We start from the raw sequence: 25,684 nt of genomic DNA on the forward strand, positions 1-25,684 counted from the left end.
TTTTTATAAAATAACTTCAATCTTAGGATCATTTTTAGTATTATTACTTACAGCATTTGCAGCTCATACTGAAAACCAAACCAACAGGACAATCTTGCTGATAGGTGAGACCTCGCCAGCAGTTCCAAAAGGAATTTCTTTTTCCTGCAACTGGATACAAGCCGCTGGCTTTTCCTACACAGAATCCATCGCCTCCAGAGCTTTCAGTGTTCTTTGGATGTTTTCCAGATTTGCTGCTATCAGGCTGAGCTTTGGCCTTTGAATGGTCCTCATTGCTCTTTGTGTGGTCGGTAGAAGCAGTGCTTTTTGGATGCCCATTGGAATCACTACTTGTTGGATTTTTATTGCCCTTGGGATTGTCAAAATGACTGCTTCTTCGGTGAGTTCCAGAATCACTTGGTTTTGGATGGTCCTTACTGCTGCTGCTAGGGTTTTTGGAACTACTACTCTTTGGTGGACTACCAGAATCACTACTCTTTTCATGGCTGCTTGTTTCATGTACTTTAGGTTTTTCTGTAGAGGTTTTTGGAGATGAGGTGCAATCTGAGGGATAAAAAGTTTTTGCAGGTCGTTTAATAGAATGAAAATTTAAATTGACTCTACTGTCTAATCTATTGGCACTATGTTATAAAACAGGAGCTAAGCCGATTTATATATATCTTTCTGGGGAAAGTATACTAGTATTACTTGTATGGTATTGATTCAAAAGTCTGATCTTTCTGTGCTAAGGAATCCAGTGGGTAATCCCTTCACCGAGTGACCCTTCCCACTGGACTCCTAATAATAGAAGCAGCAAGGATTTTTTGATCAATTAGTGACAAGTTCCAATCTGTTATGGCTAAATTCACACAACCGTTGGCTTCTGTCCCGATATTCACCCGTTCAAATAAAATAACGGAACATGAAAAAAAAAAACTGGTTACCAACGGGTGCAAACGGATTGCAAACTGGTCTAGTAGCCTGTTTTTTTAATGGTTGAAAACTCCTATATTATATCCGTTTGCACCCGTTTTAATCCGTTAATCCTTTAATCCTTTAATTCCTGGTTCATGCCACCTCTTCTGAGCATGCTCAGAAGAAAATAGAGGTGAAAAACGGATTGAAATTAACGGGGACAAAGGGGTACATTAAAGGGTAACCCGTTTGTAACCCGTTTCCCATAGACTTCAATGTTAAATTTAATAGACCCGTTTTTCACCCATTATTTTTGACGGCCAAAAAAATTGTGCATGGAACGTCTTTTGGCCGTCAAAAATAACGGGTTGGAAACATAACGGGTGCAAACGGGTGATAAAGGACTGTAAAAAAATCCCATTGAGATCAATGGGATCCGTTTACTGCCCTTTACAACCCGTTTTCAAAATTATCAAACGAGTTGCATAACAGGCATTTTTTGACGGGAGCAGGTGGCTGTGTGAACGAGCCCTAAGCTGAACATACTCTATAACATGCCAATAGATCAGATCATTTTCATGGTGACAGGTTTCCTTTTACCATCTGTAAATTGTATAGTATTACTGTTCTTTAGGTTTTTCTCGAACTACTTTCACACATTGAGCAGTACATATGCCAACAAAAACTAAGTAAATGCCTATACAGTTGAATATGTTTGTCATATGCATTTGTCCAATTAAAAAAAATATAGGTATAACAGCAAATTCAAAGGGGGTTTCTTAGATTATATGATTAATTGTCTATCCTGTGGATAGGTACCACTACTATAAAATGAACAGCACAGGGCTTTTTGGCCCCATTCACTATCTAGTGGGGGGTGATGTACAGCTGATCTAGTGTTGGCATCCTGTCTATCAGTATTATATAGTCCTAGAAAACCCTTTAAATAATTTTTCCGGACATACAGTAATAGCACTGTTTAAACCTAGCCTTAGAGTGACCATTTGGGAGCTAAAGTTAAAAATGTGTTATAGACATTATTATTATATTATATACAATATTATTATATACAGCTGGTTTAACATTTATGGACATTTATCAACGGGTTTAGTCAGGTTTTCTTTACTATAATTGTCGCAAAATTGTCGCAACTGCGACTACACGATTTTTCGTGCGACATTTTGACTGGAAAGCGAGAAAAGCAAGTTTTCCTAAAATTTACTATGTAGTAATAATTTTAAAATGGACTACGGGTAGTCAGGTATTTATTAACTGCGACAGTCGCAACTGCGCAAAAAAAAGTCACAACAGCGTTAAAAATTGACTAAATTTACTCCAGCTCAAACATGGAGCAGAAAAAGCTACTACCAAAGTAAAAAAAGGAAAAATTGCTTACGTGAAAGAAAATTATCAACAGGCTGAAACCAGTTGATAAATAAGTCACACATAAGCAATACAAAAGTAAGGAAAAAATTACTAAAATAAAGAATACATAAGTAAACATTGATAAATGTCCCTCATTGTCTTCATATTATAGATAAGACATTTAAAAGAATGACAATTATAAGATAAAAAAAAAAAATATATATATATATATATATATATATATATATCTGTTCAGTTTAAAAACAGTATTATATTTCCCCTAATCATTTAGACACTATGCTGTGCTGACCTTGGGGACTACAGCTTCAGGGATACAAAAATGTTTACAATCCCTCCCTGCTTTTAAACCGCTTAAGGTCCCTGACAGTTTTTGTTTTTGTGTTTATGTTTTTCTCCTTGCCTTCTAATAGCTGTATCTTTTTATATTTTTCCATTTACAGAGCCATATGAGGGCTTTTTTCTTCTTTTCTAAACAATAATAGAGACTTTAAATACATATGATAGAGACTTTTAAATACATAAAGGTAATCAACATGGTAAAGGTGGAGAGCATAGTTAACCCCTTAAGGACACATGATGTTCTCATACGTCTCCATTTCCGAGTCCTTAAGGACACATGACGTATGAGAACGTCATGTGTTTTACCGGCCCCCCGCAACCATCTGGAGCGGAGCCGGTGCCCGATGCCTGCTGAAATCGTTCAGCAGGCATCGGGGCATATCGCCCTAGGGGGTCATTATGACCCCCCATGTCGGCGATGGCCGCAGATCGCTGGACAATTCAGTCCAGCGATCTGCGGCGGATTCCGGGTCAATCGGGTCTCCAGTGACCCGGTGACCCGGAATTATTGGCTGATCGGGGCCATCAGAGACGGCCCCGAACAGCCAGACCCAGCAGGGGTGAGGTGGCACTGGTGCCACCTCACGATCGCCCTGATTCGTCGGCCGGCCGACCAATCAGGGCGCCTGCTGCGGGTGTCAGTCCCGCAACCCGCTCCGCCCCTCTTCCGGAGGACGTGAGTGGGTGCGGGACGTGCACCCCAGGTGCTGGGGACCCCGATCCCCGGCGTCAATGTTGGGATCGAGGCCCCAGGAGCAGCGGCGGCGGTGGCGACGACGAGGGACTGACCTGTTCGGCGAGGATCGTTGGAGGTGAGTGACAGCCTCCTGCTGTTGCTTAGCAACAGCTCCCAGCATGCAAAAAGGGCATGCTGGGAGCTGTAGTTATGCAACAGCAGAAGGCAGACCACCACAACTCCCAGCATTCCCTTATGGGCATGCTGGGACTTGTAGTTTTGCAACAGCTGGAGGCACATTCTTTCTATGGAAAAGTGTACCTTCAGCTGTTGTATAACTACAACTCCCAGCTTGCACAATCAGCTAAAGTGCATGCTGGGAGTTGTAGTGGTGCATCTGGTGGTTGCATAACTACAACTCCCAGCATGCCCGTTGGCTGTCGGTCACTGCTGAGAGTTGTAGTTTTGCAACAGCTGAAGGCACACTGAGTTAAGTAGCAAACCAGTGTGTCTCCAGCTGTTGCATAACTACAATCCCCAGCATCCCCAGCCAAAGTAGTATGCCTCCAGCTGTTGCATAACTACAACACCCAGCATGCCCTTCCGCTGTCCGTACATGCTGGGGGTTGTAGCTTTTGCAACAGCTGAAGGCACACTGGTTGCAAAACACTGAGTTTGTTACCAAACTCGGTGTTTCACAACCAGTGTGCCTCCAGCTGTTGCAAAACTACAACTCCCAGCATGCACTGATAGACCGTACATGCTGGGAGTTGTAGTTTTGCAACAGCTGGATGTTCCCCCCCCCCCCCCCCAATGTGAATGTACAGGGTACACTCACATGGGCGGAGGATTACAGTAAGTATCCGGCTGCAAGTTTGAGGTGCGGTAAAATTTCTGCCGCAGCTCAAACTGCCAGCGAGAAACTACTGTGAACCCCCGCCCGTGCGACTGTACCCTAAAAACACTACACTACACTAACACACAATAAAATAAAAAGTACATTCCCCTACACAGCCCCCCTCCTCAATAAAAATGAAAAACGTCTGGTACGCCACTGTTTCCAAAACGGAGCCTCCAGCTGTTGCAAAACAACTAATCCCAGTATTGCCAGATAGCCGTTGACTGTCTAGGCATGCTGGGAGTTTTACAACAGCTGGAGGCACCCTGTTTGGGAATCACTGGCGTAGAATACCCCTATGTCCACCCCTATGCAAGTCCCTAATTCAGGCCTCAAATGCGCATGGCGCTCTCACTTTGGAGCCCTGTCGTATTTCAAGGCAACAGTTTAGGGCCACATATGGGGTATCGTCGTACTGGGGAGAAATTGCCTAACAAATTTTGGGGGGTATTTTCTGCTATTACCTTTTTAAAAAATGTAAATTTTTTGGGAAAACAAGCATTTTAGGTAAAAAAAAAATATTTTTTTACATATGCAAAAGCCAAATGTGACTCCTTCTCTTCTGAGACCTGTAGTGCGCCAGCAGAGCACTTTTCACCCCCATATGGGGTGTTTTCTGAATCGGGAGAAATTGTGCTTCAAATTTTGGGGGGTATTTTCCGCTTTTACCCTTTTTAAAAATGTAAACATTTTGGGAAAACAAGCATTTTAGGTAAAAATTTTTATTTTTTTTTACATATGCAAAAGTCGTTAAACACCTGTAGGGCATTAAGGTTCACGTTACCCCTTGTTACGTTCCCCGAGGGGTCTATTTTCCAAAATGGTATGCCATGTGTTTTTTTTTTGCTGTTCTGTCACCATAGGGGCTTCCTAAATGCGGCATGCCCCCAGAGCAAAATTTGCTTCCAAAAAGCCAAATGTGACTACTCCTCTTCTGAGACCTGTTGTGCGCCAGCAGAGCACTTTTCACCCCCATGCGAGGTGTTTTCTGTATCGGGAGAAATTGGGCTTCAAATTTTGGGGGGTATTTTCTGCTATTACCCTTTTTAAAAATGTAAAATTTTTGGGAAACCAAGCATTTTAGGTAAAAAATATATATATTTTTTTTACATATGCAAAAGTCGTGAATCACCTGTAGGGTATTAAGGTTCAATTTACCCCTTGTTACGTTCCCTGAGGGGTCTAGTTTCCAAAATGGTATGCCATGTGTTTTTTTTTTGCTGTCCTGGCACCATAGGGGCTTCCTAAATGCAGCATGCCCCCCAAAAACCATTTGTCGCTCCTTCCCTTCTGAGCCCTCTACTGCGCCCGCCGAACAATTAACATAGACATATGAGGTATGTGCTTACTCGAGAGAAATTGAGTTTCAAATACAAGTAAAAATTTTCTCCTTTTTACCCCTTGCAAAAATTAAAAAATTGGGTCTACAAGAACATGCGAGTGTAAAAAATGAAGATTTTGAATTTTCTCCTTCACTTTGCTGCTATTCCTGTGAAACACCTAAAGGGTTAATACACTTACTGAATGTCATTTTGAATACTTTGGAGGTGTACTTTTTATAATGGGGTCATTTGTGGGGTATTTCTAATATGAAGACCCTTCAAATCCACTTCAAAACTGAACTGGTCCCTGAAAAATTGTGAGTTTGAAAATTTTGTGAAAAGTTTCAAAATTGCTGCTGAACTTTGAAGCCCTCTGGTGTCTTCCAAAAGTAAAAACTCATAAATTTTATGATGCAAACATAAAGTAGACATATTGTATATGTGAACCCAAAAAAAAATATATTTTGAATATCCATTTTCCTTACAATCAGAGAGCTTCAAAGTTAGAAAAATGCTAAATTTTCATTTTTTTCATCAAATTTTGGGATTTTTCACCAAGAAAGGATGCAAGTTACCATAAAATTTTACCACTAAGTTAAAGTAGAATATGTCACGAAAAAACATTCTTGGAATCAGAATGATAACTAAAAGCATTCCAGAGTTATTAATGTTTAAAGTGACAGTGGTCAGAATTGCAAAAAATGCTCCGGTCCTTAAGGTATAAAATGGCCTGGTCCTTAAGGGGTTAAAAGAAGAAAAACTACCACAAGAGGACATAGTTTTAAATTAGTGGGGCAAAGGTTTAAAAGTAATATCAAGTAGTGATGCATGGAATAGCATTCATGCAGAGATGGTTGCTGCAAATACAGTGAAGGAGTTTAACTCCTTCAGGACGAAGGGCGTACCTGTACGCCCCTCGCCTGGTCCCTGTGTTTAAAACGGGGTCACACCAGGTCAGTCCTGGTTGCTAACGATAGCCGGGACCCTGGGCTAATAGCGTGCGGCACCGATCATTGTGCCGCGCGCTATTAACCCTTCAGACACGGCGATCAAATTTGACCGACGCGTCTGAAAGTTAAAGTAAATGCTTCCCGGCAGCATAGTCGGGCTGATCGGGACATCGTGATAAAATCACGATGTTCCGATCAGCTAGGACGCGAGCAGAGACCCCCTTACCTTGCTCCGTCGCGTCCGATCAGCGTTTGATTGCTCCATGCCTGAGCTACAGGCTTGAGCAATCGAGCCCCTATCTCGCTGATCCATGCAAAGCTATGGCTTTGCAGGGATCAGCGTAAGAGATCAGTGTGTGCAGTGCTATAGCTCCCTATGGGAGCTATAGCACTGCAAAAAAAAAGTGGAAAAAATAAGTTAACAAAGTTCATTTAACCCCTTCCCTAATGAAAGTTTGAATCACCCCCCCCCCTTTCCAATAAAAAAAACTGTGTAAATAAAAATAAACATGTGGTATCGCCACGTGCGTAAATATCCGAACTATAAAAATATATTGTTAATTCAACCGCGCGGTCAATGGCGTACGCGCAAAAAAATTCCAAAGTCCAAAATAGCGTATTTTTGGTCACTTTTTATATCATGAAAACATGAATAAAAAGCGATCAAAAAGTCCGATCAATACAAAAATGATATAGATAAAAACGTCAGAACCCGGCGCAAAAAAAATAGTCCTCATACCGGCCCATACGCAGAAAAATAAAAAAGGTATAGGGGTTAGAAGATGAGAATTTTTAACATATAAATTTTCCTGCATGTAGTTATGATTTTTTCCCGAAGTACGACAATATCCAAGCAATATAAGTAGGGTATAATTTTTTTTTTTTCAGAGTAGGGTATCATTTTAATCATATGGACCTACAAAATAAAGATAAGGTTTTATTTTTACCGAAAAATGCACTGCGTAGAAACGGAAGCCCCCAAAATTTACAAAATGAATTTTTTTCTTAAATTTTGTTGCACAATGCATTTTCTTTCCGTTTCGACGTGGATTTTTGGGTACAATGACTAATGTCACTGCAAAGTAGAATTGGTGGCACCAAAAATAAGCCACCATAGGGATTTTTATGTGCAAAATTGAAAGCATGGGATAAGCATAAGGCCATCTTTCATGTAAGATAGGGCCAGGGACTATTCATAGGATTCAGATTATTGAGCAGACTAGATGGGCCAAATGGTTCTTATCTGCTGACACATTCTATGTTTCTATGTTTCTAATTGTACTTTTCAATGACACCCTTTATTTTACAATGAAATGTACTTTAAAGAAAAGAAAATACACTGCTAACTGTGTTTTAAATGTTTATCTCTGGGTCACTACAATTACAACAATACCCAATACCAAAAATAGGTTTTGTTATGTTTTTTTTATGTCTTAAAAATTAAGAAAATGCTTTGCATCGCTATATTGTTTGCATCTACAGAGCTCTTTAGATGTAGTCTTTTGTTATTGTGTGTGGTAGACTATGCTTTTGTGTCCTGAAAATAAAATATATACAGGCATGAAACAGACTAAATGTAATTACAAGGGGGGATATTTATCAAAGGATTTAGACAGGTTTTTCCTGTCTAAATTTGTCTCACAGAAAGTCGCAGTCTAAATATGTGCGACTTTTCTGCAACTTTTGCAAGATTTTTAGAACATAATGCACTCTAGTCTATTTTAGACTGAAATGCATTGGAAAATGCATTGGTGCTGAATTTATCAAAAGCGACTTTTCAGCGACAAGTCGCATCGGCTGAAAGTACGTCGAAATGTCAGACCATGTTGGAGCAGGTTTAAATATAGACTTAAGCATAGATCATGAAGTCTGTGCACAGAATTTATCAAGAGCCGTGCGCCTATTGATTAATTAGGCGCACAATAGACCAGCCTAACCCTCTGTAGTTTGGTCTATATTGATGCGGGACATAGACAGCTTTGATAAATATCCCCCAAGGTATACTATATTTGGTCTGCTGAATCGTATGGCTATAATGTTGGTATGCCATCGTATGCATTAGAATACCTTTATGATGGTATCTCAACATATACCAGCAGCATACAGAAGAAATGTAATGTAAACAGTCCCTAAAATGTATCATGTTTATAATATGTTCCCACATATTAAAACAACTCACCGGTTGACTTGATGCTAAGGGTGCTCTTCAGTGTAGAAAGCAAAGGGTATTTGCCCTGGTTACAGAATGTACCAGTAAAGTCATCCATATCAATGGACCAAACCATAGCACCTCCAAAGGCATTCTGCATTACCCACTCTGCCTAAATTTAAAAAGAAATACATGTTTTAGTATTTGTAAAACAGCACATGGAATATCGAAGGCTGATAAAAAGAAAAGAATGTAGTAATATTCAATGATCTGCAGTTCAACCTAATATGGATAAATATGTGTTATACTATCATCTATCTTTCATAGTGTAAATAGCTGTCTGTAATGTAAAAGAAAGCAAACATACATGAAGAAAGAATATTAGTGTCCATAGTTTTAATGGTTTCATTACCTTAAATTGAAAGCTGTCAACGTTATCATATCCCACCCAGTCTTTGCCCTTAAAGGCAAATGGAACATATTCTCCAAATGACCACTCACTTGTAGCTCCATTTTTCAGAAACATGCAGATCTGACAAAAAGCAAAATAATTAAATATTCTAAAAAAGGACATTCGCAAAATAAAAGCAAAAAAATTCTGCCCTTTGAACATTTGTTCTATCAGTATGTGACCTGTCTGTTAAGCTTTTTATTTATTTTCAGTTGCTCAAGTAGGACACCATAGCGCTGTATTTAGGGCTCAAGTCCTGCAGGAACACGTAGGAACTGAGTTCCTGAACTCTTTCCACAGCAGGAACACCATTCCCATTAGCAGGAGCCCCGCAGAACCAGACTTTCCCACATTTTCTTTCCCAGAACTTGACCCCTGTCTGTATTGTAATCAGCCACATCATTGCCTATCCTCAATGGGGGTTTAAAGCTTTTCTGTCACAAACACACTCATGTATGTGAATATATTTTGACTTCCTTATGTATATAACTGTAATGAGGTGTCCTGATAGATGCAAAAGCCCATTTGAAGAGTACCTGTCACCAAACTAAACTTTTAATATATTGTTTCTTATGTAATTATAATACACTTTGCTATTAACTTGCTGTTAAAATTATCAACCTTTATATGTTTCAATGTGACTGAAAAAATTACCACTAGGTGGCTGTGTTCTGTTCCCTGTCGCAAGTTAAACAGTTAGTTTGGTCTCCTCCCAGCCTGGCAAGAGACCAAACTCAGGAAGTGCGTGAGGGGCATGGGGAGGCACAGCTCTTTCAGGCTTCAGTGACGTCACACCTGCGCAATTGCTGGGAAGGAGATGTTCGGAGTAGTTAGGTAACATAATCTGAGATAGTTTAGAAAATATGGTTTGATGATAGGCACTCTTCAACAGTACTTTTTATGCCTCAGGTTTCACATAGAGACATGAATAATTTTGGAATGGAGTACCCTAGGAAAACAAATGGCAAGCTTCTATATGTACAGGTATTTTTCCATAAATGTATAGATTTTTAGGCAAGATATCTATGTATATACAGAGCCTGACGAAGCCTGCATGGCAGTGAATAAAAGTTGTAACAATCCATAAAAAATAAGGGTGCATGAGCCCTGAGAAGAAAAATAGGATAGGATACCTCATAGTAAGCCCATGTGCCTGATTGCCCGGTATAAGGACCTGCAGGTCCAGGTCCTACAGTTAGAGCGCCCATAGCAGTATCAGAGGGGTTCTTCAACAGGAAGGTGCGACCATAAGTTGGAAAACCAACAATAAGTTTTGAAGCTGGTGCTCCATGAGTCTTCCAGTAGTTCATAACATATTCCTAAAAAAAAAATGTGATTTGTTAATTCAACTGTTGCAATAGAGAAACCCCAGCGAACACATAAAGCTATGCTGAGTTTCCCTATAGAATGACGGATCACAGCAGTTACTCTAGACTGTGACTGTGAGACTGTGAATTCATTGTAGGTTTTACACTAGACCGTAAACTGATTGCAGTGCTTACAATAGACTGAACTGAGTGCAGTGCTTTACACTAGATGGACGGAGTGCAGTGCTTTACACTAGACTGGACTGAGTGCAGTGCTTACACTAGACTGTGAACTGATTGCAGTGCTTACACTAGACTGAACTGAGTGCAATGGTTACACTAGACTGAACTGAGTGCAGGGCTTACTCTAAACTGAACTATGAGCACCGCTTACAATAGACTGAACGGAGTGCAGTGCTTTACACTAGACTGGACTGAGTGCAGTGCTTTACACTAGACTGGACTGAGTGCAGTGCTTACACTAGACTGTGAACTGATTGCAGTGCTTACACTAGACTGAACTGAGTGCAGTGCTTACACTAGACTGTGAACTGATTGCAGCGCTTACATTAGACTGAACTGAGTGCAGTGCTTACACTAGACTTAACTAAGTGCAGTGCTTTACACTAGACTGAACTGAGTGCAGTACTTACTCTAAACTGAACTATGAGCAGCGCTTACAATAGACTGAACGGAGTGCAGTGCTTTACACTAGACTGGACTGAGTGCAGTGCTTACACTAGACTGTGAACTGATTGCAGAGCTTACACTAGACTGAACTGAGTGCAGTGCTTACACTAGAGTGAACTGAGTGCAGTGCTTACTCTAAACTCAACTATGTGCAGCGCTTACACTAGACTGAACTGAGTACAGTGTTTTACACTAGACTGGACTGAGTGCAGTGCTTACACTAGACTGAACTGAGTGCAGTGCTTACACTAGACTGAACTGAGTGCAGTGCTTACACTAGACTGAACTGAATGCAACTTGGTGCAATCTTTACACTACTGTGAACTGTGTACAGTGTTAACACTAGACTATGAACGCAGTGCAGTGTTTACACTAGACTATGAACTGAGTGCAGTGCTTACAGCAGACTGTGAATTGAGTGCAGGGTTAAAACTAGGCTATGGACTAAGTGCAGCGCTTACACAAGACTGTGAACTGAGTGCAGTGCTTACACTAGACTGAACGGAGTCTATTTTTACACAAAAATTTACACTAGAATGTGCAGATTGACTGCGGCATTTACAGAAATGTAGAAATTGGACAGTCCGGAGCATGTAGAAGTAAGTGGCGAATGCCTCAGTGCTGTTACCATATAACCATATAACAGGTGGAGGACAGGAGGATGGAGAAGTACCACTCACATAGTTGTTATAGTAGTTCTAAAGGTGAAACTCTATTTCATGAATGCAACTTAAAAGGGAAGGAAGCATGAAGTGCTCCAAAATCTCCTGGCAGATGGATGCGTTGATCCTGTACTTAATGAAACACAGTGGACCAACACCAGCAGATGACATGGCTCCCCAAATCCTAGTAATTTGGGGGGGGGGGGGGGGGCCTTTGGGGTTTTCATAATTTCCAGCCAGAAACAGATCCACTCCTGTTTTAAGGTTATGTCTTTTGTGTGTTTTTTTTATGTTTACATATGTTGTTATTTAATTTCCAGATTCAACAAAGTAGCATAACACCACCCATATGTAAAAGAAATGATTTTCTTGTGGTCTGCAATAAAATAAATGTACTCACATACTGGACATAGGGCGAAAGTCACGTAAATACGTTTTGATGTGTTCTCTATAATCATACTAATTTATCAAGTGTGCCTAATAAAAACTGGAAAAATCTGCATAATTTTTGCGCAAGCTACAGCTGTGTGCAAATATTTTACAAACTTTCCCTGTCTTGACCTGTGCTCTTAGAATAGCTATGATTTCAGCCCCACGGGCTTTAATGCAGCAATTATGATGTGAGTGCTGCTATTTCCTTCTCCATTCTACTTACTGCAGCATTCTCGCTAGGCTCTGCAGAAATTGTACTGTTTGCAGACTATCGAATTATGCAACATGCACACTAGACAGTGGATTGACCAATTCAGATTCCACTGACTAATCACCTTAATTTCCTGTATTTCCAGTAAATCTACAGGATGAAAATTTAGGAAACAAGAGTTTACACCTCATGGCTGAGTAACAGCTTTACTGGGAGTTATGCAAACCAATCTCTTGTGTAAATTGACTATTCAGCAGACCTATACTTTAAATGAGCCAGATTCATCACAGTGGCTCATTAAATTTTCTTTTTATTACATCTGTAGACTATATATAAACCTGAAACACTGACCACAAGTCATAAAATTTATATACTTTATTGCACTACATGTAACCCCCCCCCCCTCACACACACATGCTAACCCCTCATGCAAAACACACCAACCTCAAAATCATGGGATGCCAAGAAAGGGTATGTGCAGACTACAGAATTCAGCCAGGAAAATATTAATTGTTGTTTAATTCCCATTAAATTAACTGGATTTGACTTTTTTCCTCTGTAATTCCGCTGTGTGTGCAAAACACACAGCGGAAAACCCATTATAGGGGTTCTCTAGTGGAGACAAATAAACTGGTGCCAGAAAGTTAAACAGATTTGTAAATTACTTCTATTTAACAATCTTCATACTTCCAGTATTTATCAGCTGCTGTATGCTCCAGAAGAAGTTGTGTAATTATTTCCAGTCAGACCACAGTACTCTCCAGAACTGTCGTAGCAGCAAATCCCCATAGCAAACCTCTCCTGCTCTTGACAGTTCCTGACACTGTGTCAGCAGAGAGCACTGTGGTCAGACTGGAAAGAACCACACACCTTTTCAGGACCACACTGGTATGTACTGGAAAATGCAATGTTCTGGGCAATATCAATATTTTATTATTTATTGTCAGTTTTTAGACTGTCAAGTCTAAGTTTGCAGTTTTGGCAATTAGCTGGCTTACTTCAGGCAAAAGTAATGCGCTATGACCTTGGCGACCATGCCAAGCCCTTTTCTGGTTGACCATGCTCTCTTGTCGATAGAGGCGCATTTTCCTGTTATTTTTGGTGCAAGCTGCACATTAAATGTGCCTTAGTTACTGTGTGCTATAATTTTCGCTCATGGGGAGCCAAAATTCTAGCACATAAGGGCATAGCAAATGTGTATCAGTATCTATGAAAAAAAGTGGAGATGCATTCATGGATTAGGGCTCATTCACACAGCCGTCTGCCCCCGTAAATTTATGCCCGTTCTGCAATCCGTCTGCTATTTTTTTAAATGGGTTGCAAACGGCTGTAAAATAATCCCATTGATGTCTATGGGATTTTTTTTTACAATCCGTTATCACCCGTTTGCACCCGTTTCCTTCCTGTTCCATTTTTTTTTACAGGGAAAATACGTTGCATACAGTACTTTTTCTCCCGTCAAAAATAACGGCATAGAAACGGATATTACAAATTTTACATTGAAGTCTATGGCAAATAGATGAGCATATAATGTCATCCGTTTTCACCCAGTTTTTAATATCCATTTTTCAACCGTTATTACTTCTGAGTATGCTCAGAAGGAGTGAAATCAGCAAACTCTTGCTGTGCTGTGGGACTACTACTACTCCTATCATGGAACAGACTTGTTTCATTGATGGGAGTAGTAGTTTCCAGGTTGCGGGAGTCTGGGGAGGCCAAATTAATACTTATACTGCTACCCCTATCATGGATTGATCGCATTGGGTCTCACGTCTGAGACCCCATGCGATCAAAAGTTATTAACCAGGGGAGTGGGCGGCACGGTCCACAACCCTGCGATGTAGATCGTGTGTGTGTGTTTCACTTTCATTTTCAAATACCCCGCCGGAAGCCCTGAATGGCTGGCACCGAGGGGCCATTCAGGGCTCCCTGCGGGGTATTTAAGGTCATTATTATGAGGATTGTAATGTTGCACTACACTGCGCTGCATTCCCCGGCTGCCCTTATGTGCTGCAGGAGGGCAAGATCCATAGGTAGCGCAGCAGTGGGCAATATACATAGCTAGCGCAGTGGGGGGCCAGACATAGAGCGCTATATGTATACTATATTGAATGCTATCAGCAGCACATCACGCTGCTGGCCGGGAAAGGCAGCGCAATGCCGCCCGCTTCCGAGCCAGCAGATGCGGGGCTGATAGTATACTATTCACAGATAGCGCTGTGAGGGACATATGTGTATAGAAGTGCTGCAGGGGGACAGTTATATATCACTATAGATCTGTCCCCCTGCAGTGCTTCTATACACATATGTCCCTCACAGCTCTATCTGTGAATAGCATGCTATCAGCAGCGCATCTGCTGGCCGGGAAGCGGGCAGCATTGTGTTGCCTTTCCCGGCCAGCAGCGTGATGTGCTGCTAATAGCATTCAATTTACAGATAGCGCTGCAAGGGTATTTATGTATGTGCTCGCTGGGGGGACATATGTAAGCACAGCGGGGGGCATTATACATAGCTAGCGCAGCGGGGGGCATTATACATATAGCGCTATATGTCTGGCCCCCCACTGCGCTAGCTATGTATATTGCCCACTGCTGCGCTACCTATAGATCTTGCCCTCCTGCAGTGCACAAGGGAAGCCGGGGGACACAGCGCAATGCTTCCCCGGCTGCCAGTGTAGTGAAACATTACAATCCTCGCTAATGACTTTAAAAATACTGCTGAGAGCACTGAATGGCCCCTTGGCCATTCAGGGCTCCCCAGCGGGGTATTTAAAAATGAAAGTAAAACAGGCACACGATCTACATTGCAGGGTTGCAGAACATGCCACCCGCTCCCCTGGTTAATAACTTCTGATCCCATTGGGTCTCAGAAGTGAGACTCGATGCAATCAATCCCTCAGCCCCTGAACTACAACCCCCATCATGGAACAGACTTTGTTCCATGATGGGGGTAGTAGTACAATCACTAATCTAGCCTCCCAGCCGCCTGCAGACTCCCCATCCAGGGAACTACTACTCCCATCATGAAAAGAAGTCTGTTCCATGATGGGAGTAGTAGTAGTCCGGGCGGCAGGAGTCTGTAGACAGCCAATACTAACGGATGAAAAACTGATGCAAACGGATGCCACTAAATAGCATCCCTTCGCATCAGTTTGCACCCGTTAATAGAATGGCCCGTTTTGGAAGCAGTAACGGACAAAATCTAGACGGGGGACAACGACTGTGTGAACTTAGCCTTATTGCTGTGCAATGGCTCAGGCACATTCTGCCTGATATTTCTATGTTTAACCCCTTAACCCCTTAAGGACCGGAGGTTTTTCCGTTTTTGCATTTTCGTTTTTTGCTCCTTGCCTTTAAAAAATCATAACTCTTTCAAATTTACACCTAAAAATCCATATAATGGCTTATTTTTTGCGCCACCAATTCTACTTTGTAATGACGTCAGTCATTTTGCCCAAAAATCTATGGTGAAGCAGGAAAAAAATCATTGTGCAACAAAATTGAAAAAAAAAAAACGCTGTTTTGTAACTTTTGGGGGCTTCCGTTTCTACGTAGTACATTTTTCTTTAAAAATGACACCTGATATGTATTATGTAGGTCCATACGATTAAAATGATACCCTACTTATATAGGTTTGATTTTGTCGGACTTCTGGAAAAAATCATAACTACATGCAGGAAAATTAATACGTTTAAAATTGTCATCTTCTGACCCCTATAACTTTTTTATTTTTCCGTGTATGGGGCGGTATGAGGGCTCATTTTTTGCGCCGTGATCTGAAGTTTTTAACGGTACCATTTTTGCATTGATAGGACTTATTGATCACTTTTTATTCATTTTTAAATGATATAAAAAGTGACCAAAAATGCACTATTTTGGACTTTGGAATTTTTTTGCGCGCACGCCATTGACCGAGCGGTTTAATTAATGATATATTTTTATAATTCGGACATTTCCGCACGCGTTGATACCACATATGTTTATTTTTATTTACACTGTGTTTTTTTTTTATTGGAAAAGGGGGGTGATTCAAACTTTTAATAGGGGAGGAGTTAAATGATATTTATTCACTTTTTTTTTCCACTTTTTTTTGCAGTGTTATAGGTCCCATAGGGACCTATAACACTGCACACACTGATCTTCTATGTTGATCACTGGTTTCTCATAAGAAACCAGTGATCAACGATTCTGCCGCATGACTGCTCATGCCTGGATCTCAGGCACTGAGCAGTCATTCGGCGATCGGACAGCGAGGAGGCAGGTAGGGGCCCTCCCGCTGTCCTGTCAGCTGTTCGGGATGCCGCGATTAGCCGTGGCTATCCCGAACAGCCCGACTGAGCTAGCCGGGAACTTTCACTTTCACTTTTAGCCGCGCGGCTCAGCTCTGACCGCGCGGCTAAAGGGTTAATAGCGCGCGGCGCCGCGATCGGCGCTGCGCGCTATTAGAGGCGGGTCCCGGCTTCACTATGACGCCGGGCCCGCCATGATATGACGCGGGGTTACTGTGTAACCCCGCGTTATATCAGAAGAGCAGGACCAAGGATGTACCGGTACGTCCTTGGTCCTTAAGGGGTTAAGGACCACAGGTTTTTCCACTTTCGGTTTTTCCTCCTCACCTTTTAAAAATCACAACCCTTTCAATTTTGCCCCTAAAAATCCATATGATGGCTTATTTTTTGCCCTACCAATTCTGCTTTGCAGTGACATCAGTCATTTTACCCAAAAATCTTCAGCTAAACGGAAAAAAAAATCATTGTGCGACGAAATGGAAGAAAAAAAGCAATTTTGTAAATTTTGGGGGCTTCCGTTTCTACGCAGTACGTTTTTCGGTAAAAATTACACCTTATCTTTATTATGTAGGTCCATATGATTAAAATGATACCCTACTTATATAGGTTTGATTTTGTCGTACTTCTGGAAAAAATAACTACATGCAGGAAAATGTATACGTTTAAAATTTTCATCTTCTGACTCCTATAACTTTTTTATTTTACCGCGTATGGGGCAGTTTGTGGGCTCCTTTTTTGTGTCGTGATCTGAGGTTTTTAGCGGTACCATTTTTGTATTGATTGGACTTTCGCTTTTTATTCATTTTTTCATGATATAAAAAGTGACCAAAAATACATTATCTTGGACTTTGGAATTTCTTTGCGTTTACGCCATTGACCGTGTGGTTTAATTAGATATAAAAAGTGACCAAAAATACATTATCTTGGACTTTGGAATTTCTTTGCGTTTACGCCATTGACCGTGTGGTTTAATTAATTATATATTTTTATAGTTTGGACATTTACGCATGCGGCGATACCACATATGTTTATATTTATTTTTATTTACATGTTTTTTTATGGGAAAAAGGGGCGTGATTTGGGCTTTTATTAGGGAAAGGGTTAAATCACATTTATTAACTTATTTTTTTACACTTTTTTTGCAGTGTTAGCTCCCATAGGGGGCTATAGCACTGCACACATTGATCTTTTACACTGATCACTACAAAGCCATAGCTTTGCATTGATTAGTGTTATCAGCGGTCGACTGTTCAAGCCTGCATCTCAGGCTTGGAGCAATCAATCGCCGATCGGACGCACAGGAGGAAGGTAAGAGGGCCTCCGCACGCATCCTAGCTGATCAGGACACACCGCATTTTCACTGTGGTGGTCACGATCAGCCCCACTGAGCAGTCGGGAAGCTTTTTCTTTCGTTTTAGAACGCCGCGTCTAAAGGGTTAATAACACGCAACACCGCGATCGCTGCCGTGCGCTATTAGTCCTGGCCTCAGTTGCATGCCGGGACTGACCCAGTATGACATGTGACCCCGCGTCATATCGCGGGAGCCGGCCAAGGACGTAGATTTACGTCCTTGGTCGTTATGGGGTAAAGAGAGGCAGCAGCAGTAAAATGATAACATGTGAAAATTCAATGGAGAAGCTATGATTTTTTTTTTTATAATAATATAAAATAGGCCAGCCATGCATGTCATAGATGTTATACTTACAATATTTAAGTATCTTGATTCTCTGGAATTTCCAAATAGTGGGCTGTTTTCTCCAGTATATCCTTCCCAAGAGCCATGCAAGTCATAAGTCATAACATTGATAAAATCCAAGGCTCTATAACATACACAATTGTATATTAATATTTACATAAAATAGCACTAAAGGAATAGTTACATATAACAAAAATATTACTTAGCTAAACAAGTTAAAAATAAAATGACCAGATTATATTTATGGCATAACCAAACTTTGTGGGCAACCTCAATTAGTTTTTTCTCAATTAGGACATTTTTGTTTGTTTGTTTTTTGCCTTTTTTTGGGGTGAGGGGTTGGGGTTGACTTCAGGTTGCCCATGAGTTGCTTTAATGTCATGATTGGTAAACACATGGGGAACCAAATGTAATCGTGTAGACCTAGTCTGCATCACTATTACTGACAAATTTAAAATTTCACTTTCAGTATTTTTTATGGAAAGTCAATATAAAGATAAAAGTCTTTACAGAAGCCTACAATTTAATATAAATGTACTCAAAGGTTATCTTTCTTATAGATTCTATGTAAAATTAGAAATGTGGTAAGCCTCATGCCATAGTATCCATACATTCCTCCCTACACATTTATTCTATCCCTTTGTTCTGTGAGAGAATACTGTGCCTCAAAGTGGCACCATACTGCAGCACATAGAGTGCCTAAAATTCTGTATTGTGCTGGGTGCTCTCACTATATATATATGCTCATGGGTGTATTGAAAATTGTAAGAACCATCTATAATAATACACACTATGCCAATATGCCAAAATGTCCAGGGTCAAAAAAGTCTAGGGACGTAACAACTTTGCAAACAATATATAGCCTTATAGATACAAGAACAAAAAAAAATATATTCACTTACTCAGCAATTTGAGGTATTTGGTAACTTGACTGGATATTGTTGATACTTGAAGCCACTGCAGCAGTCAGCAAAAGTCTTGGCTGTTTGCTTGTTTCAGCTTCTCTTTCAAAAGCTTCCCGAATTTCCTGCACAATTTCATTTAAGACAATTATAATGCTTCTTTTTAATTGGAAACATATCTCCAGTATCGGACATCTACCAAGGTGACCCTCAAGACAACCTCTCTCTCCCAGCTATAGGGAACCAGTGGAAAAATGTATTTCTACTCTGCCAACCATGTTTCAATGCCAGCTAAGCTAAACTAAAGAGTAGGTATGCTTAAGACAACACCTATCCATTTTCCCTGTGATATAAATACAGCAAATAATGTTAGATATGGCATATGGATAGATCTTTGAACCAGATCAGAGAGCAACTACATAGATGGCTATTCTTTTAAATGGCTGGCATGTTGTTTTACATTCCGCTTATACTGCTAGATATGGTATCCACCAGCTCCCACACAGCTTATCACCTGGCCAGCTTTTATTCCAAAAAAGGTTACCTTCTTAAGAGAAGTCATGTAATGGCAGCATTGAATTTTCATTATTTAATTTTTTGTACCTGAAGAAGGATGGTAAACAGTGACCTGTCCCTCTGGGAACTTCCTCTGGAGCCAGGGTATTCCCAGTCAATGTCCAATCCATCAAACTCATACTTTCTGAGGAACTCAATTACTGAAGCGATAAATGCTTGACGATACTTGGGTGTCGATACCATCACATTGAAGCTGTGGTGAGAAAGGAGAGTGCATCTTTTTTTTTATCTGTATGTGAATGAAAGTGTACTTCTCTATAAGTTCTTAAAGGGGTTATCCACCATAAGGTGATTTTAGTACGTACCTGGCGGACAGTAATGGACATGCTTAGGAAGGATCTGCCCTTGTCTTGGGGCTAAATGGCTATGTCATGAGATTACCATGACACTGTGGCTAGCTTTTTGTGAACTGGTATTTCCTGTTTGACTTTTATTTTTTTGACTTCAAATCCCACAATCCCATTTTCCTCCCTCCTACACATCAGCCACCCCACCCATTGAAAGATAAATGAGCTGCATCCATTCAAAAGACCTGTGGTTTTCAATCAGGGTGCCTACAGCTGTTGCATTAGTTGCAGATTGATCCCTCTCCCACCAAGCGATCCCTCCACCCATTGAAGCAGACAGGCTCCCTGTCATCAGCTGACTAGTGAGTCAGGTCTTGGCCGCATTGCAAGCTGGGAAAAATCTGAGACAACAGTCATTTTGTATGCTGATAAAAATAAATATTGGAGTGAAAATCACAGAAGAAAACAATCATACACAGGTACAGACAGTATATTATGAACTACACTAACTTTACAGCCCCTGTAGCATAGTCAAAAAATAAATAAATCATGGAATACCGCTTTAACTTACGGCTTTGTTCCAAAACTCCATCCTCCAATGGATATTAAAGTTTTTAGTTCACTATTTCTACAAAGAAAGCATAACAGACATTTATGCATAAATAAAAAATTAAATAATATTTTTACAATAAATCATTTTCAAATATGTTAAGGAAATACATGAAAGAAAGAAAATAAACATCAAGTGCTTTATATGCCAGTCAGAAACCCTTTTATGCTATGATGGCATTATCTGTGTAAAGAATGTCTGGACAGTAGTATGATCGTGTGTGTTTATATGTATATATACATAGTGGCCCTCATTTACTATTGCCAATCTGACATGTTTTGTCGGGTTGTGCGCCAGATTCTGTCACATTGCACCAGAAATTCTGTCTGCGCCAGAATTTGCGGCTGAATTGAAAAAACCCAGACTAACTCTCCATGTTGCTAAGGAAACTCAAAAAAGGGGCATAACCACAGGTAAAAGGGGGCGTGGCCTCCCAAAAGGGGCGTGTTCCAGACATTTTCACAAAAACTTAACATATTCACTAAGGTTTCCACATAAAATGTGGTGGATTTGAGCTGAGGGAAACCCGTCAGATCAGAGCATGTGTAAAAAAAGAAAAGTGTAGGGAAAGTGGAAAATGTAGGGAAACCTTAGTAAATACCGTGGAAACTAAATCATAGGGAATTAAAACCAACAAAGAAACCTTCACTCCACTGTTAATAAATCAGGGACAGTGTTTTGGTCAGAATTTTACAACACAAAGTAAAACTATTATGGAAAGATTTCTATTTCTTCTTTGTTGGTTCTACTCCTGGTCTTGGTAAAACATACTGACCAAGATATTTTCCAAACAAGCCTCATTTAGGTCGATAGCTCTGTTTACGGTCTGTGGGAACACAACCTAATATATATCTTTGCATTTTAATATAAGAACTGCAAAATAAGAGTCATTTGATTTTGACTCTTATTTTGAAGTTCTTATATTAAAATGCAAAGATATATATATATATATATATATATATATATATATATATATTAGGTTGTGTTCCCACAGACCCTATTGACTTTAGTGGGGTCTGCGGCGGATTTTTCACAGCAGAGATTCTGCTGCCGAAAATTTGCAGCGAAGAGCCCGTCTCTTTCAAACTCATAGCAGGAAATATGCAGTGAGTTTGAAAGTAAATCTGCTCGTGTGAACGAGTACCTAAAGTGATAGTCTGTAATTAAAGGGGTACTTCACTGGCCAGCGTTTGGAACATTTAGTTTTGAACGCTGTGTGCACGCTGCAGGGGTCAGCCATGCCCCCTCTTGACATCACACCACGCCCCCTCAACGCAACTCTATGGGAGGGGGCGTGGGGGCCCTCACGCCCCCTCCCATAGACTTGCATTGAGGGGGCATGGTGTGACATCACGAGGGGCAGGGCCGACCCCTGCAGTGTGCACACAGCTTTCAAAACTAAGTGTCCTGAATGCTGGCCAGTTGAGTACCCCTTTAAGCCAGAGTGGTCCCATATAAATTATTTTTTTTCTAACATGTAGAGGCACTTTAATGAAGTGCTATGTTCACACAAAACAGTTGAGGCTCATTTAACCCATTTTACAGGCAAATCTGTAGGGTCTACAGATTTCTGAATGGAAATTGAATAGAAATTAACATGGTTTTTTTTTTAAACAAAGAACTTGCATTTGTCATGGATAGTGTTTTCTTTTTTCTTGATGAACACAGTAGGATTATATGTTGGACTAGATGGGCCTGTGTTTTTTTAACCTTATTAGCTATGTAACATTGTGAAGAGATATTCAATGGATAGTTGCCAGGAAAACCATAGATATGTTTATCTACAGCTTTCAATAAATATAGATACAATATCAGATACAATGCTATACATTGATCTGATGAACTAAACAAACTAATGTTTGCTTTAAAATCACTTCAATTATTCATGATTTTTTTTGTAGAATAGTTTTGAATTGATAACAGAGACAATAAAACATTGTATAGATGTACTTTCTCAACAAGTAGGTAAATAATTTCAACATATATCTGATACTGTGGTTTATTCACAACTGGTGTCTGACTCAAAGTGTGCCTGTCGCTTTAAAAAAAAACTTTTGACATGTCCTAGACATGTCAAAGGATTTGATTGGTTGGGGTCTGAGTGTTTTAACCTTAGCTAATCACGAGCTAGAGCTGGGAGAAAAGCATGGCTGATGTAGTTAATCCCGTGGAGTTACTTTGTAAGTTTGTCTTGTTTGCCCTTCTAAAGGATCGTTCTAGCAATTAGTCGTGGTCCAAGCACTTAGACCCCGACCAATCAAAACTTTTGACATGTCTATATAGCATGTCAAAAGTTTTTTTTTACAATGCCAGTGCCTATTTAAGATGACTGTACCTTTTAGAGGCAAGTTAAGTAAGTATACATTTGGCCATTAATCGGTTGCCGTCTAAGGACAAGCCGGCTCGTCCTGAGATGGCAAGCAGTGCATGACGACTCGAGCCTGCGCCATACCAGCCAGCCCTTAGACTGCAACTACAGCTGATTCCTGTAGTTGGAGGCCGCCGTTAATAGCCTACGCGCGGTGATCTCTGCGGGCGGCTATTAACCCTTTAGATCGCCGCTGTCAAAGTTGACAGCGGTGTCTAAAGGGAAATTAAACCATCCCGATCGAGGGGGGGGGGGGGGTGATCCACTGTGGAGGTAGCCGGAGGGCTTACCTCTGCTTCCTGCTCGTCCACGGCTCTGAGATTGATATAGACTGGCTGAACCAGGCTTTATAAATCAAGCACAGAGCACACAGATCAATGCGGAATCTACTTATTCCTCCTTAAAGTCCTCTAAGTGTAAAAGTTGAATAAAAAGTAAAAAAAAAAAAACACACATTAACCCCTTCCATATTAAAAGTTGGAATCACCCCCCTTTTCCCAAATTCCATATAAAAATATGTAAACATAATAAAAATAATTATATGTGGTATTACCGCGTGCGTCCAAATTATAAAAATATAATGTTGATTAAACCACATGGTCAATGGTGTACGCGTAAAAAAAAATTCCAAAGTCCATCAAAATAAAAATGGTAAAACTTCAGATCACGGTGCAACAAATGAGACCTCATACATCCATGTATATGGAAAAATAAAAAAGTTACAGGGGTCAGAAGGTGACAATTTTACACATACTAATTTTGGTGCATGTAGTTCTAATTCTTTTAAAGTAGTAAAATAAATAAAACCTATATAAATTAGGTGTCCTTTTGGACCTACAGAACCGTATGGACCCACAAATTAAATATATGGTGTCCTTTTTACCGAAAAGTGTACTGCATAGAATTGGAGGCCCTCAAAATTACAAAATTGCATTTTTTTCCAATTTTGTCCTACAAATATTTTTCTCTGGTTTCACTGTAAATTTTGTGGTGAAATGATTATAATGACATGAAAGTACAATTGGTGGCACAAAAAAAAAAAAAAAAAAAAAAGCCCTCATATGGGTCTGTATGTGCAAAATTGAAAGCATATGAATTTTAGAAGGTGATGAGGAAAAAATTAAGGTGCAAAAACAGAAAAACCCTGTGTCCTTAAGGGGTTAATACATAGAAAAACAAGTCACCATGCAGTCAACCAGTTACCATGAATACCAAGCTGTACTTAGGTTCTACACATGACATAAAAGTAAAAAAGTGACGGTACATACTGCTTCTTTAGGCTTTTGAAAACATTGTATTGCTGTACATCGTTCCATTCTGAGGCAGTGATTTGGTTGTTGGACATCCCAGCATAGGCATAGATTAGATGTGTACACAGGCATGGATCAATATTATTTGCGTTAAATTTTCCAAGTCCAGGTCGATATTGTGCCCAATTTGTAAAATAGCATACCAATTTATAAGCTGAGCCTATGTTTAGCAGAGAAAGAGTAATGCTATTAATAATATCATTATGGAGTTAAAAGTCGTTATTTACAACATTTATTATATATAGCTATGAACAAAACAAGAACAACAAATTGTAGCTATGTACATTAGATTTAAATAAAAGGATTAAACACTATATTAACACATTATGTATGAGATAAAATGTCTTATTTATGGACATAACAACAGGATGGTGTAAGTAACCATATTATTTTTCCAATTTGTGTAGCAGTCTAACACGTTGGTGAAATAAAAGAAGCTCCTAGTGCATACTTCAAACTTGTTCATAAGGCTCATTCACCTAAGAGACTTTGAAGAGGACTTGTGTCCATACTAGGAAAAATTTGATTTAGGGTGCCCTGAAATAAATTTTAATAACAGTCAGGGCTGTGAATGTTTTACATTGGAGAGCATGTGTGCCTAATATACACCCCCTGACTGCATAATCCCATCCATCCCTTAATATTCACTCCCAGTATTAATATTATGTTCAGGTCTTTCATACTCCCTGAATTGTCAAGCAAATTATAACCTGCCATATCTTATGAATGGGAGGACAAATCAAGAAACTGTAAAAAGGTGTGTGATCAGGGCACCCTAACCTATGTGTGGGAGTTCTCCTCGCATCCCTTTAAAGCATAATTCCAACAGAAGCAAACATTTTTTATATACTGCTGGGTGGCTGGTAAAAATAAGAAATAAGTAATACATACCTACTTCAGTCCCCCGCAGCTCTTTCCGGTTCCTCACTGGTCTCCACTCCTTTCTTCACTGACAGAGGTAAGATACCGCTGAGGTTAGTGAGTGGGTGCGTTCTGCTGAGACAACACGTCTCAGAAGTGAAGTCCAGCAAGGAGCTAGGTAGGTGATTACGACTTCTTGTTTATTGCTACCATCACCCCAGCAACGTTTACAAAGTTTTATTGTGCTGGAATACCCCTTTAACACCATCCTCTATCCTTCCCCTTCTCCTATTCATAGTCTTACACAAGCATTAAAGGAGAGATGTTGCTGCACCTTTCCTCTCTGTACTCATCTTCCTTGCCTGTTTTTTTCTATTTCAATTTAGCTAGAGAATGTAGAGATTGAGGATATTTCTGA

The 25,684-nt window shown here is 40.2% G+C and overlaps 1 protein-coding gene across 1 annotated transcript; it reads right to left on the bottom strand.

Moving 5' to 3' along the window:
• Positions 1 to 24,455, bottom strand: LOC130357453 (acidic mammalian chitinase-like). The gene is made up of 9 exons (XM_056560148.1): positions 24,364 to 24,455; positions 20,689 to 20,745; positions 19,858 to 20,023; positions 19,255 to 19,379; positions 18,362 to 18,476; positions 10,199 to 10,384; positions 9,027 to 9,146; positions 8,645 to 8,786; positions 1 to 543 (listed from the first exon to the last, which is right to left on the bottom strand). The coding sequence occupies exons 1-9, from the start codon at positions 24,438 to 24,440 to the stop codon at positions 44 to 46; spliced, it is 1,488 nt and encodes a 495-aa protein (XP_056416123.1). The 5' UTR covers positions 24,441 to 24,455; the 3' UTR covers positions 1 to 43.
• Positions 24,456 to 25,684: the final 1,229 nt, after the last annotated feature.

This window comes from Hyla sarda, chromosome 2 (assembly GCF_029499605.1).
Source record: "Hyla sarda isolate aHylSar1 chromosome 2, aHylSar1.hap1, whole genome shotgun sequence".
Classification (NCBI taxonomy): domain Eukaryota; kingdom Metazoa; phylum Chordata; class Amphibia; order Anura; family Hylidae; genus Hyla; species Hyla sarda.

What these genes read in the sequence shown, in the direction of transcription:
- LOC130357453 (XM_056560148.1), bottom strand. Translation starts at nt 24,440, where the DNA reads ATGTCCAACAACCAAATCACTGCCTCAGAATGGAACGATGTACAGCAA. An exon ending in TGGAGTTTTGGAACAAAGCC is followed by an intron (nt 20,024 to 20,688) that starts GTAAGTTAAAGC and finishes TTCTCACCACAG; the next exon opens with CTTCAATGTGATGGTATCGA. An exon ending in GCACATGGGCTTACTATGAG is followed by an intron (nt 9,147 to 10,198) that starts GTATCCTATCCT and finishes GCTTTTTGTCAG; the next exon opens with ATCTGCATGTTTCTGAAAAA.